Below are 15,800 nucleotides of genomic sequence, written 5' to 3' on the forward strand. Positions count from 1 at the left end.
TGGATGGCAAAATCCATATACCCATGCGAGTTATACATGTTTCAAAATCAATTTCACTTATCTGATACAACTAAATAACAAGAAAATGTATTTTTCTTGCGCGCGTGTACGTCCTAGCCAGCTTTCTGTCAACAGAAGCAATTAGGGCACCTTACCAGGATTTCCTATTCATGAGTCAACTGATAAGTTATTAGGATATTCATCCAGTAATCAGAGTATAATGACTTTTCTAGAGACTAGAAATCTACTCTGTAGGAATCAGCATGGGTTTCGAAAAAGACGATAGTGTGACACCCAGCTCTCGCTATTCGTCCACGAGACTCAGAGGGCCATAGACACGGGTTCCCAGGTAGATGCCGTGTTTCTTGACTTCCGCAAGGCGTTCGATACAGTTCCCCACAGTCGTTTAATGAACAAAGTAAGAGCATATGGACTACCAGACCAATTGTGTGATTGGATTGAAGAGTTCCTAGATAACAGAACGCAGCATGTCATTATCAATGGAGAGAAGTCTTCCGAAGTAAGAGTAATTTCAGATATGCCGCAGGGGAGTGTCGTAGGACCGTTGCTATTCACAAGATACATAAATGACTTTGCGGATGACATCGGAAGTTCACTGAGGCTTTTTGCGGATCATGCTGTGGTATATCGTGAGGTTGTAGCAATGGAAAATTGTACTGAAATGCAGGAGGATCTGCAACGAATTGACTTCAAGTGGAATGAACAGTTTTATGAGCAAACGGATGGCGTGGCTATGGGAAGCCCCCTAAGTCCCGTAATTGCAAACTTCTTTATGGAGAAATTCGAAGAACGGGCCTTAGGTACTGCCAGCAAGAAACCAAATGTATGGTTCCGATACGTGGATGACACGTTTGTGTTGTGGAGACATGGTAGGGAGGAACTAAGCCGGTTCCACGAACATCTGAACAGTATAAACTCAAGAATTCAGTTTACAATGGAGGAGGAGGTAGACGGCAAACTACATTTCCTCGATGTGCTTGTGTTTAGAAACGAAAATGGTAGTTTGGGCCACTCAGTGTACCGCAAACCCACGCACACGGACCGTTATTTGCACCGGGATTCGAACCACCACCCACAACAGAAGCGGGGTGTTATCAAGACGTTAGCGGACAGAGCTAGAAATATTTGTGAACCTGAGTTGCTCGACGCTGAGATGGAACATCTCCACAATGCACTAATGAAGAACGGATATTCGTCAGCCGAAATAAAACGTGCGTTGAGGCAGCCACGCAGAAATCATACTGACGTACAGGCTACTGCAAAATCTAAGGTTTTCCTGCCGTTTGTTAAAAATGTAACGGAAAGAATAGGGAGGATCTTGACGAAGCGGAATATTACCGTAATTTACAAGCCCACCAGAAAGATACAGAAATACCTTAGGCCTGCCAAGGACGCTCGCAAACCATTGGAAAAATCTGGAGTGTATAGGATCCCATGCAGCTGTGGTGATGTTTATGTGGGTACCACCAAAAGAACTGTTTCTAAACGTTTGGAAGAGCACAAGGGAAATTGTAGAAGAGGAGAAACGGAACGATCAGCTGTTGCGGAGCATGCTTTCCAGCCAGGGAACCACAATATTCGTTTCGAGGAGACGCAAGTACTAGCGGCCACGAGCGGATACTACGAAAGGCTCTACAGGGAGGCAATCGAAATCGCTAAACACCCAAATGATTTCAACCGAAAGGAGGAGGGCGTCAGATTAAACGGTATATGGATGCCGGTGTTAAAGAAGATGTGTACCACTCGTCCACTACTGGGTGATGGCAACGGCGATCGACGGCGACGGACAGCGGCCAATTGCTCTGACGTTTTCAAAACACGTGACGTCACGCCGCGGCGCGGGGGCGCGCGGACACGGAATTTAGCGGCAGTCAGTAGCGAGCCAGTGTGTGTGTTGGACCTTCCATCAAGCTACGGACCCCCTTGAAGATGTCTCCCGCAGTCGGAGACGAAACGTTGGGAATCACCTCAGAATTCGTCAACCGATCACGGCATAACAGCCCGGATAATTATAATGGACATGAAAAAGAATCTGCAGACACCTCTGGTACATGGTTGCAGAAACAACGGTTTTACTTTTTTTTTACTTTTGTTTGATAATAATTGTTAAAAACCATATCAACAGCCAAGATTGCATAAAATATTTCTTTATTTAAGACAACAGGTTTCAATAGATTTTGCCGTCATCTTCAGTTCTTAAACTTTTTCTTGCAAAACATGTTCATTTTACGCTGAACCTGATTCACAAGACATCAAGTGGATAAAAACCAGCACGTTTTTTTTTATAGTGTACTGGTTTTTATCCACTTGACTTCTTGTGCGTGAGGTTCAGCGAAAAATGAACATGTTTTACAACAAAATATTAACATGTTTTACACTAAAAAGTGTAAGGCGGGAAGAGACAGCAAAGTCTGGTGAAACCGGTTGTCTTAAATAAAGAAATATTTTATGCAATCTTGGCTGTTGAATGGTTTCTAACAATTAAAACAGATCCCCCTTCAGTAATCTCAAAATGAGAAAACTCCGTTTGATGACAATGTTCCAACAAAGGTTAAGGCAAATATAGCTAAATCTGTCTCGAAATTACAAAAGTTGAAAAAGAGTATACAAAAAAACAAGGTAAAACGTACGTTATACACAAAAACGGTCTTTCTTTTTTTAGGAATGTTGACCTTTCATCATTTGTAACAGCTGTTCCGTAAACTTTCTAAGCAAAATTTCCGATAATTAACAATTTTCCCCGCGCTCTTCAAAGTGGAGAGATGACTCTCATTACAAAATGTGTAACGTAAAAACTTGAGGAGATGGTTGTTGTGAATGATGCAGAAAGTGGTGTGAAACTCATTCAGGCTCACAGCAACAGTCTCAGGTAGTTAAGGCACATTACCATTATAATATTACTGATATTTCAAAAAAATAATAAAATAGTATTACATTTATCACTTTTGCTGGTGGCAAAGCTTCTGAAAATGGTAAAATGGTGCACAGCATTTTTTTTTAGTTTGTCATGTAATTGCATTCCACCATCCAGCATCAGATTCCCATCAGACCAACGAGAACGTTGACCGACAGCATTGTTTAAAGGCCAGTGACCGATCTCAAAATTACGCAGTTTGCGTCATTACCTTGCCCGGATACTGACAGAAAAGATCGGTAACAGATATCTCAGGGACGCTGAAATAAAAGTTTGATAAAGTAAATGCCAATTGAACACTAATAGGGTTCGGCTGTGGCCACCAAACAATTCATCAGCAACTCTCCTTCGCTGCAGCGTAAAAAAGTTCTAAAATGTAAGATAATAAATTGAGATGTGGCATTATGGAAGAGGAAAGTAGGTTCTTAATTCAAACACGGCGATTGAAATTAAATTAGCGTAATTATTTAACCAAAAGTTATGGATACGAGAGCGACACTTACATTTTGTAAGCCGGCCGCTGTGGCCAAATGGTTCTAGGTGCTTCAGTCCAGAACCGAGCTGCTGCTACAGTCGCAGGTTGGAATCCTGCCTCGGGCAAGGCTGTGTGTGATGTCTTAGGTTAGTTAGGTTTAAGTAGTTCTAAGTCTAGGAGACTGACGACTTCAGATGTTAAATCCCATAGTGCTTAGAGCCATTTGACCCATTTGAACATTATGTGAAACAACCATCGAAAACAAACGAAAGAGAGAGCGAGCTCACAGCTACTGCTTTTATGTAGTCCAAAACAAATTACGGCGACTGCATTTCAACTTGCTTTACAGATCAATATATAAACATTTCTCTGGAAACTTCTTTATCGGAACAGCAAAAAATGCATCCCTCATATTAAATCATGACCTTTTCTCCCTAGTTTACAGACATATTCACACAGAGAAAATTTATTCTTAATGTATTTTAGCCTTAATTAAACGTTTGGGGCACAAAAAAATCGTTCAAATGGCTCTGAGCACTATGGGACTTAACATCTGTGGTCATCAGACTTAGAACTACTTAAACCTAACTAACCTAAGGACATCACACACATCCATGCCCGAGGCAGGATTCGAACCCGCGACCGTAGCAGCAGCGCGGTTCCGAACTGAAGCGCCTAGAACCGCTCGGCAGCAACGGCCGGCGTTGGGGGCACATTCTATTAATTATTCAGAAGGCAGCTTCTTACCCATGAGTCAATTGATAAATTATCAGGAGGACTGAGAATCGATTTGTTTTGCAAATTTTTGCTGGACATCGTAGAAATTACCCAGCTGTTGTATCTATGTATATATTGAACCGGGAACCTAGAAACGACGGAGAGGCTCCGTCCCCGCCGTCAGTGGTACACAACCCCACAACAGGAGACAGCAGTCTGCTCACCCCACCGCCGCCCCACACCGAACCACCTAAGGTTATTGTGCGGACGCCACCGGGAACGTCTCATTCTAGACGAGTGGAACCCCAATGTTTGCGTAGTAGAGTAATTATGGTGTACACGTACGTGGAGACAGTGTTTGCGCAGCAATCGCCGACATAGTTTAACTGAGGCGGAGTAAGGGCAACCAGCCCGTATTCGCCGAGGCAAATGAAAAACCGCCTTAAAAACCATCCACAGGCTGGCCGGCACACCGGACCTCGACAGTAATCCGTCGGGCGGATTTGTGCCGGGGACCCGCACACCTTCCTCCTCGGGAAGCGGCACGTTAGACCGCGCAGCTAAGGGGGCGGTCACACAGTACCATGGTCACTCAGACCATCCCCTGGCGCGCAGTCGTTACGTTCGCTTTCCGCGAAGGTGTGTCAAATACTTGTATTTGAGTCACCTATTTGGGAAGCGAACGTGACAACTGCGTGCCAGGATATGGCTTGAGCATGGTACTGTGTACCGACACCTTCAGCCGCTAGGCAGACTAAATGAACTGCGACTATGGACTAAAGCAAACTTTTTCAGTATTGTATTCGTCGCTGCTACACTGACAGTATACGGCAATATGTTCTAGGTATTTAGCTGAAGTGGCAACATTTAGATTCGTGTGATTTATCGTGTAACCGAAATGTCATGGATTCCTTTTAGTGCTATTGTGGTTGATTCGCGGTACTAGTGTGGATGATCCGCCGGGCGGATTCATGTCGGGGACCGGTACGCCTTCCCGATCGGGAAGCAGTGCGTTAAACCGCACGGCCAGTCGGCCGGGCACCCAGCTATTACTAAAACTTCTCTTCGCAATAAATAATAATCAGTGTCAATTCAATCAAGTAATTTTTTGATTCTACAAAAATGAATATTGTAAAATGAGGAATGTAACCAAAATAGCTTCTCAAATTGAAAATGTGGGCATTATGGGAAATAAACTGATCGTTTATTCAACTGTTCAACAAAAAATTTTTTTTCACTTTGTGTTTTGAATTCCTCGAATGAACTTTTTAGTAATATGAGTAAAAATGGTATTAAACAATTGTTGGGTTTACTTAAATGTATCATGCATTACTCTCACGAAAGCAAGTATACAGTGGAGATAAGAAAGAATACGATGTGTTTTAATGGACGTAGGTGTTGCACATGCTACGTTCACCTTCGAGGCGTTTGAGAGTCACCAAGAATTTGTTAGACTGAGCTGCTGAGAATTCTTCCGGGTTGTATGGCCGTGGTCCATGGAACTCTTCAATCCCTGACGTTTCGACAAAGGCTACGTTGGACATCTTCGGAAATGCTCCTGGTTGTGCTGAGTCTTACCGACTGGCGAGTCGGACGTCGAAGAGCGGCCTAAACACCGTGCAAAGTGGGCGTGGTCTGGATTTCACGTGATAGCAGAGATAAACCTTGTCAAAGATATTTTTTTAACTATCGATCATAGTACATCAAAGATAAAAACTTCTCATCGATTCTATAGCGCCACCGTCCATATATCACTGAGTTTCATGGCTTCTTCTTTACTGTTGAAATTATCCCCATGTTTATATATTTCGATGGCTTCTCTATATAGCCGTGGATAATAGATCGTCATAGTACATAAAACTTCAGTTTCCGAAAATTTCACTACGTGATCACGTGATTGAAGAGCATTTTCCGCCACGGCTGATTTGTCTGGTTTCCCTAGTCGGCAAAGACTTTTATGTTCCTTCAACTGTGTATTCACACATCTCTTTGTGGTTCCAATGTAGACCTTGCCACACGTACACGGAATCTTATATACACCACTTGCAGACAGAGGGGGACGTTTATCCAACAACGGAACGAAGTACTTGGCCTGTTTTCTTAGTTGGTCTGAAAATCGGCCGAACGTGATGTTTCCTTAGAATGTTGCCGATTTGATCCGTTACTTTTTTGATGAAGGGTAGAGAAACCGTGTTCTTCCATCGCATCTCAGCACAACCAGGAACACCTCCGAAGATGTCCAACGTAGCATTGGACGGAACGTCCGGGATTGAAGAGTTCCATGGGCCACCACCACACAACCCGGAAGAATTCTCAGCAGCTGAAACATCCGGTCGTGAAAGCCTTCATTGTATTGTTAGATTGATACGAAATTTTTCAGTGACTGTTTTTTTGGCAATTGGGAAGAAAGTGGGCGGTGGGAGAACGGAAATAATAACTTTGAGAGAATTACGTATAGTTACGGACCATCCTAGTGCACGAGGGGTGCACATATGAAACAGGAGACAGACAAAAAGTTCATTACGTAGTCTAATTTTTCTGAACTGATGATTAAAACTTAATGACTACTCGCAGCACATTATCGTATACAGGATAATGTCAATCATATGTGTTATTTTGGTGCTGTAATCTTCACAGATTTTAGTGTAGTAATGAATATGCTCACAGGTTGCTAACACGTAAAGCCGTCGGCACACGGACCGTGCATCCGAACGTTGAGCGTTGAGCGTGCCGACTTTCTGACGTCATAGCGTGGAATAGTACGTTCGGGAGTCTTTCCGAACGTGCAGAGCAATATCTGGCATGTCAGATAATCTGAGCGTGCGTCTGAGCGTTGACCAATGAGATGTCACAACACCACCTACGTCACACCCACGCCGTCTCCCTTCAGTACAGAGTTGTGAGGCGCCATATTGGCATTCGTTTCAAGTCTATATGTATATATGCCGTTTCTGAGCACCATCAAATTGAGAATCACTGGAAAACCCGTTGTTAACTCTGTAATTCGTTCCAATAAAATAATGAGAAACATCATATTCTTGGCAAAGGAATTATGGTAACTTGCGTATAATGAGAGTAGGCAATTTGAAGGCAGCGACACACTGAAGATCCACCCAAAACGCATTGTTCTTGGTACAAGTTGTGATAGCTAAATTTCAATTAATAACATAATTATCTACGATTAACCTTTTTAGCAAGGGTTAACGTAATATGTCTACCCGTATAGAGAGCATAGTGGGATTAGCGTAATGGGTAGTGTCACTGTTCGCCAATCACTGCGTCATTGGGTGGTGATTCGCGTCCAAACACTACCAAATTTTTTTCCCAACATTCGCGTTTTTATTAGGGTCTGATACTTCATTATTAGTTTAATATAAGTACATGCTATAATATTTGATGTTATGTAAATATAAGTTCACCTTTTTTGCGGGGTGACTTCGTTCGATTGGCTTAATTTACAGGACAGCTTGCGCTACTTGTGTAAAGATATTTTGCTCCTTTTTCTTTTACGCTTCTTAATTCACATGTTGCAAAGATTCTGCTACTGGGTAGGAACAGTGATCAAGTAAGACTGACCTTGGGGTTTTACTAAAATGTGGGAATGATGAAACAATGTTTATCTTGCCGGCAATCCAACTATGCGCGCTATACGTGTAGACATATTATGTTAACCCCTGCTAAAAAGGTTAATCGTAGATAATTATGTTATTAATTGATATTTAATGTCACAAATTGTACCAATAACAATGCGTGTTGGGTGAATCTTCAGTGTGTCGCTGCCTTCAAATAGCCCACTCCCATAATACGCAAGTTACAATAACTCTTTTGCCACGAATATGATGTTTCTTATTATTTTATTGGAACGAATCACACAGTTAACAACGGGTTTTCCAGTGATTCTCAGTTTGCTGGTGCTCAGAAATGGCATATATACATATAGGCTTTAAATGAATGCCAGTAGCCGGCTGGAGTGGCCGTGCCGTTCTAGGCGCTACAGTCTGGAGCTGAGGGACCGCTACGGTTGCAGCTTCGAATCCTGCCTCGGGCATGGATGTGTGTGATGTCCTTAGGTTAGTTAGGTTTAATTAGTTCTAAGTTCTAGGGGACTGATGACCTCAGAAGTTAAGTCGCATAGTGCTCAGAGACATTTGAATCATTTTGAATGCCAATATGGCGCCTCACAACTCTGTACTGAAGGGAGACGGCGTGCATGTGACGTAGGTGGCTTTGTGCCATCTCATTGGTCAACGCTCAGGCGCGTGCTCAGAATATCTGACATGCCAGATATTGCTCTGCACGTTCGGAAAGACTCCCGAAGGTGCTATTCCACGCTATGACGTCAGTAACTCGGCGCGCTCAACGCTCAACTTTCGAATGCACGGTCCGTGTGCCGACGGCTTAACGTTCGACGGCACTGTCAGTGTGCTGACGGCTTAAGGGTACATATGCAAATATCACAAAGGAAGATTCGTAATTTTGACACGAGCGTGTAGGAAAGTGTCTCGGGCGAGGAGCTGCGGGTGGGCGAGTGAGAAGGCTGCTGTAGACGCAGTGCCCGTGGCACGGCCCGGCTACCCCTGTGCTCCTCTTGTGTGCAGCGGATGAGGGAGAGCGAGGCGTCACTGCAGCAGCTGTCGACGGAGCGCGAGGAGCGGGAGCGCGAGCGCTGGAGCCTGCTGCGGCACGCCCGCGACGAGGCAGAGCGCAGCCTCGCCCTGGCCGCGCAGCTCGACGCCAAGGAGCAGCACATCCAGCAGCTGCAGGACCAGCTGCTAGAGGTACGTACTCCCTGCACCGCCACACTCCGGCTGGCAGATCCGTACTTTCTGGTGACTCCTGCTCTGCTCTTGTCTGTGTCCTACGTGCGTTGGCTGTTACCCCTTATAACGCCTCTTCTTCTTGATGATTTGGTTTGATTTGTACTTAGCCTCGGCTAAAACTCGGCGACAGTCGGTAGAGTGTTGAGATCGTTATCAAGTTACGAAGACGGCGTTACACAAAATAACAGTGCTGAACGGAAATGTCGACGTGCGTGAGATTGCGGCGACGTCATTTATCCACTGCGCCAAAAACAGCGGGTGAAAGCTGCAGCTGATAGATATTTATCTTTGCCGTAGTCGGCTTGGTGACGAGTTGTTTATTCTTGTTAGTTTTTGATCTGTGCTTGGAAAATAAAATGTTTTCTCATCTCATGAAGAAGCTGTTACTTCATAAAATATAAAGGCTCCCATAGTGGTGACCCCGAAAAATCGTAGCAGAAGCATAAAGAAAATATATATACCGACGAGAATAATGAATTCAGAGACAAAAGCATGGGGCAGTGGAATCAAGATTGAAGACTACAGTCTGTTCGACCAAGGATCGCGGTCCACGCCCTTTGATTCGCCACAAAACGGAACGACAGATGTTAACGCAAAAGATGGGAGTACCTACGCGCGACACGGAAATGTTAAGCTTTCCGCGTTCTGGCCGACGCGCCCCCATCTTTGGTTTACGCAGGCTGAATGCATATTTCGGCAGCGTGGGGTGTCTAACAACATTGACATATTTAATATAGTGGTTTCACGTCTAAATTTAGAAGTGATAGAGCAAGTAGAAGAAACCTTGTCGCAACAAAATTACTTTGTGCTAAAGGAAGCTCTCATACAGCATTATACGTTGTCACCAGATTTGGGACTACAAAAAATTTGCGCATACGAACATTTGGGCGACAAGACTCCGTCACAAGTACTCAAAGCTTTACGTAGATTAGCCGGCCGGGAACTCCTACCTGAAGAGTCTTTACGTCTAATATGGCTTCGTAAACTTCCTGCCAACATCCGTGCCGTCATTGCAGCAGAAACAGACTTATCATTCCAAGTCTTAGCAAAAAAGGCAGACACCATCGCAGACACCTTAACCGAAGTTTCTGCGTGTTCCGAATTCAACTACAGCCAGGATAGAGGCCCAAGAACGTGTAGAGTGATGGAATCTGACGTCAGTGAGCCAGGAACATGCAATAATACTTCCCAACAGCAGTGCTCATCGACCGAACCCACCATACAGCAACTGGCTATGCATACAGCTGATGTGGTGTTGAGTATAGTGTCTGCATTTCCTGGTTGCGTTGACGGGTTCGGTAAGTACTGGAAAGTCTTGAAGCAGTTTACGAAAAAGTGATTCCTCCGCCAGTGCTCTAATATTGCCTACTGCGTCTTCCGCGTCGGTTCAAGTGCAGTGTGATGTGCTCGTGTCTTTCCGCACGAAGATTTGCGGCTCCTCTACCGCGCCATCCGCGTCGGGATATTGTGATACGACTTCGTACCCGCAACTAAGCGGGGCGCACACGTGTGCGTCACGCAAGAAGACACCCGACAGTCGTAACGATTCGTATACTGTAGGCAATATCAGAGCACTGTCGGAGGAATCACTTTTTCGTAAACTGCTTCAAGACTTTCCAGCACTTACCGAACCCGTCAACGCAACCAGGAAATGCAGACACAATACTTAACACCACATCAGCACGACACAAGGTCAACCCGTTGCCTTCCGCCTGCGGCGTCTGCCTCCAGTGAAGCGGCTCGCGGCGCGAGCTGAGTTCGACAGACTTCTAAAAACAGGTATTGTAAGTAGGTCTGATAGTTCATGGCATGGTCCGTAAAAAAGACAATTCATGGAGAGTATGTGGAGACTACAGGGCGCTCAATGCCCGCACAATTCCCGACCGCTACCCAGTACCCAATGTGACTGATTTTAACAGTACGATTAGCAATGCCAAAATATTTAGTGTGATTGATTGCGCCAAAGCATTTTCCCAGATTCCCATGACTCCATCTGACATTAAAAATACAGCAGTTATCACACCATTCGGTTTGTTTGAGTACAATTTTATGCCAGTTGGCCTCAGAAACGCTGCCCAAACCTGGCAAAGATTCATGCATGAGGTGCTTCGAGAATTACTATTCGTATTTTGTTATATGGTCGACATTTTAGTATTCTCTGGTTCTGTATATCAGCATGTCGAACATCTGCGGCAGCTTTTCCGCCGTTTGACAGAGTATGACATAATTATTAACGAAACAAAGTGCACGTTTGGAAAACGCGAGGTTAAGTTCCTGAGATATTTGGTTTCAGCAGCAGGCCTGTCACCTTTGCCTGAGCGGGTTGAAGCAGTACAACAGATGCCCCTTCCCACAACTTACAAAGGACTTCGCAGATTTTTAGGCATGCTCAACTATTACAGACGTCACTTACCTAAATTAGCTGCTGCCCAAGAGCCACTCACAACGTTACTTGCAGGTAAAAATACAACAGGAAATCGTAAAATTCCATGGAGTCCAGATGCTGAAGCAGCTTTCCATGACTTAAAGAAGTGTCTTTCTCGGGCAACACTACTGGGACATCCAAGATTGAGCGCTCCTGTAGCGCTCATGGTTGATGCGAGCCAAAGAGCAGTGGGTGCAGCGCTACAGCAAGAAGTTGATGGCAGACGGCAGCCGCTCGCATTTTTCTCTTAAAACCTGACTCGACAGCAGCAAAAATGGAGTTCTATTGACCGTGAGTTGCTTGCTATTTACTTAGCCATAAAGCATTTTCGCACGTCTGTCGCAGGGAGGCACTTTGCATTTTTTACCGATCACAAGCCGTTAGTAGCTATATTTCAACGAGACACAGAGCTCAATTCACCACGTCAGTGCAGGCAAGTCGAGTACATTGCACAGTTCACAACTGACGTGCGTCACATTTCAGGAAAAGACAACCTGGTCGCAGATTGCCTGTCTAGGAATTGTGCCAGTTTAAATTCAATTCGTTGTACCGAGTTAGCGTCTAAACAACGAGAAGATCCTTTCTTGCGCCGTCTAATAGAGGAACAGAGAACTGCGCTGCAGCTCAGACGTGTGTCTGTCCCAAATGTTCCAGACGGAATTTGGTGTGATGTAGCAAAAGGAAAGGAGCGACCTTACATACCAGAACAATATCGTCGCGAGTCCAGGAGTAAGAGCTACAGCCAAATTAGTTTCCTCCAAAGTAGTGTGGCCTGGAATACAAAAAGTTTGTCGTGCATGGGCGCGTGCATACCTGGCATGCCAGCGTAATAAAATCAGCAGACATGTCTTTGCACCTATTGCTGACTTTCCGACGCCATCTGCAAGATTTTCACATATACATGTGGACATTGTGGGCCCGCTATCATGCTCTTCAGAACAACGCTATTTTCTCACAATCATTGATCGTTTTACCAGGTGGCCAGAAGTAGTTGTAATACAAGACATTTCTGCAGAGTCGGTTGCAAAAGCACTGTTGCATTCATGGTTCTCCAGGTTTGGCGTTCCGCAAAACATAACAACAGATCGCGGAAGACAGTTTGAAAGCCAACTTTTCAGTGAACTTTTACTACTGTGCGGGTGCAACCACCTACGCACCACAAGCTATCATCCATCTAGTAATGGAATGGTGGAACGACTACACCGCACGCTCAAAGCTGCATTAATGTATAGTTCCACTTCATGGCCTGAAGCACTACCGCTGGTCCTACTCGGATTGAGAACGGCCGTGAAGGAGGACTTACAATGCTCTTCCGCAGAATTGGTTTATGGCGAGCAATTGAGAGTTCCTGGAGAATTTATCGTTCCAGCATCTACACAGCCGTTCGCCCCTGAGCTATGCGCGCAATTCGCGAGACAACTCAGCGTTATAATGAGAAACATCAAACCCACTAACCCTGTCAGACATGGAGACCGGAGAGTGTTTGTACATAAAGACCTGCAAGCAACGTCCCACGTGTGGCTTAGGGATGATACGGTGCGCCTGCCGTTTGTTTCGCCTTACTCTGGACCGTACAGGGTAATCACAAGAGGAAGCCACAGCTTCAAAATCGATAAGGATGGTAAAGAAGAGACAGTCTCAATTGAGCGGCTTAAACCTGCTTACACCGAAGAGGGTACAATCCTTCCTCGGTCTGCAAAATCACCTCAAACGTGGAGGCCAAAGAAACAGCAGAGTGTCTCGCCGAGCTCTCGGTTTCAGAAGAGGACAACGAAGCAGCAAGTGCAGAACAGGAGCAGCCATTGCCTGCACCAGATGTTTTCACGAGAGCTGGTAGAAAAATCAAGTGCAAGTTTCCCCACATACCTGGTGCACCCGGTTTCAAAAGGAGGGGGGCTGATGTGGCGACGTCATTTATCCACTGCGCCAAAAACAGCGGGTAAAAGCTGCAGCTGATAGATATTTATCTTTGCCGTAGTCGGCTTGGTGACGAGTTGTTTATTCTTGTTAGCTTTTGATCTGTGCATGGAAAATAAAATGTTTTCTCATCTCATGAAAAAGCTTTTACTTCATAAAATATAAAGGCTTCCATGAGATATTTACTTCACCAAAAATCGTAATTAATCGTTCGTAATCGATGTTTAACTGATTAATGATGAAATATTAATTATAAAACCAATACAGTCACATCCACAACAAATTCCCTACAAGCTGGTCGTAATTTCAAGTATCTAAGAAATCGTAACAGTGGGCTTGTTATTTGAGTCAAAGATTCTACACAAGCGCCGAGCGCTACAGTCAAATATTATCGCTGCGCGTAATTATTACTCGGGAGTTTCATGTCAATAATTTGTTTGAATTTTAAATCACAAATGCACGACTTGGCACGAGAGGGTGTTTTATTGCACAATATCAGTCACTTCCTAACCGAGCCTTGAGAAGAAAACTTTCCTAGGTGTTGGGGGGATTTAAATTATATGATTCGTACCTATCACTGAAGTTCCATAAACCACTGGCTATTATGAATGAAAATTGTCTATCAGTGTTCATTGCCTAAATCACTGTCTAAGTAATGTTTAGTTCAATTATCTAGTTCAAAGTTGTCTTTATTCTAGTAGGTAGAAGTCCTCCGTTCGAATTCTAATGCCGTGATATTTGAAGTCAGAAGATCGTATTGCTGCGTCATAATAGATCACAATTATTCAATCTCAAAAACAATCTAAGCGCGCCTACATGAACTAGCATTCAAATATATGACCTGCTTCGGATAACTCTCGTAACGTAGTGACAATGCATTGAATTATACTTAGTCATTACTCACGATTCCCAAAGAGTACTCACACGGAGTATTCTTTGGGATCGTTGGTTCTACTTTGCGAATGTTAATCTATGTTAATTTTGCGATTTATTATGATTTTGATTTTAATTTTACTGAAATTTAATCTTTCTTTCGTAGATTCTTAAATTGTCAAGTCTTAGATTCCTGATTTAATTACTTGTTATTGTCCTAATAATAGTGATAAATGGAACTTCTTTCGCTTATTCACTTTTCTGGGAATTTTGGACTTGGGGGGAAATCTTTGGGGTATTGAGAGGTAATTTTTATTTTTATTTCTCGTCCGAGGAAGTGGCATTACACCATCCATCACTCCAGTCGCTCTGTCGGACGCTCGGTGACTGGTGGCGGTAGCAGCACCCAGCTGAGAACCGTGCCTCCCCACTGTCCGCGCTATCGCCCTCCAAACTCAACAGCACTAGCGCCGACACTGGCTGCCACAGTTCGCGGTCGAGTGTCTTCATCTCCACCAGCACCATCTCCACCTCCGCCACCACCCTCTTGCAGCACAGTTGTTGGGCTTTTTACACCCAGACTTTGTGGAGTTTTCAGCACTTGGGGATGTGACTCTGGGCTCGCTTGGTGAACTACTTGCTTCCTCGTTAGTTGTCGTCTTCTTTGCTGTTGATATAAACAGAAAAATACGACAGCGCACAGAGGGAGAGGGAGTGGGGGCGTTAGGTTTCCCCTATGAGCGATTTATGAACATTGATGACGTCATTATAACACCGAACTTCGGCAGTGACATAACATTCTGTGACGCGTATACACTGAGGAGCCGAAGAAACTGGTACACCTACCTAATACCGTGTAGACTAACTTTGGTGGAGCTTTCGGCACTTGGGGATGTGACTCGGGGCCCGCCTGATGAAACTGCTTGCTTCCTTGTTAGTTGTCGCCTTCTTTGCTGTTAACGTAAACAGAAAAATTGGACAGTGCACGGGGGGGGGGGGGGGGGCTTAGGTTTCCCCTATGAGCGATTTATGAACATCGATGACGCCATTACAATATCGAACTTCGGCGTTATGGTTAGTCACTTGTCCGCAATGACATAACATTCTGTGACGTATATACACTGAAGAGCCGAAGAAACTGGTACACCTGCCTAATACCGTGTAGAACCCCCGCGAGCACGTAGAACTGCCGCAGCACGATATGGCGTGGATTTGGTTAATGTCTGAAGCAGAGCTGGAGGGAATTGAAATCATGAATCCCGCAGGGCTGTGCATAAATCTGTATGAGGGGGTCGAGATCTCTTCTGAACAGCACGTTGCAAGGCAGAAGAGTCTTCCTGGAGCCATTCTGTAGCAATTCTGGGCGTGTGGGGTGTCACACTATCCTGCTGGAATTACCCAAGTCCGTCGCAATGCACAATGGACATGAATGGATGCAGTTGATCAGACAGGATGCTTACGTACGTCTCACCTGTCAGAGTCGTATCTAGACGTATCAGGAGTTCCATATCACTACAACTGCACACGCCCCACACCGTTACAGAGCCTCCACCAGCTTCAATAGTCCCCTGCAGACTTGCAGGGTCTACGGATTCATGAGGTTGTCTCCATACCCGTACACGTCCATCCGCTCGATAC

The 15,800-nt window shown here is 44.7% G+C and overlaps 1 protein-coding gene across 1 annotated transcript in view; it reads left to right on the forward strand.

The window, feature by feature from the left end:
- The window catches only part of LOC124789070 (kazrin), a 1,028,805-nt gene that overhangs the window by 826,346 nt on the left and 186,659 nt on the right, over nucleotides 1-15,800 (forward strand). Inside the window, exon 8 of the mRNA XM_047256362.1 lies at nucleotides 8,726-8,905. Within this exon, the coding sequence (XP_047112318.1) occupies nucleotides 8,726-8,905 (180 nt within the window). The remainder of the gene's footprint in view (nucleotides 1-8,725; nucleotides 8,906-15,800) is intronic.

Source organism: Schistocerca piceifrons, chromosome 3, assembly GCF_021461385.2.
Source record: "Schistocerca piceifrons isolate TAMUIC-IGC-003096 chromosome 3, iqSchPice1.1, whole genome shotgun sequence".
In the NCBI taxonomy this organism is placed as follows: Eukaryota; Metazoa; Arthropoda; class Insecta; order Orthoptera; family Acrididae; genus Schistocerca; species Schistocerca piceifrons.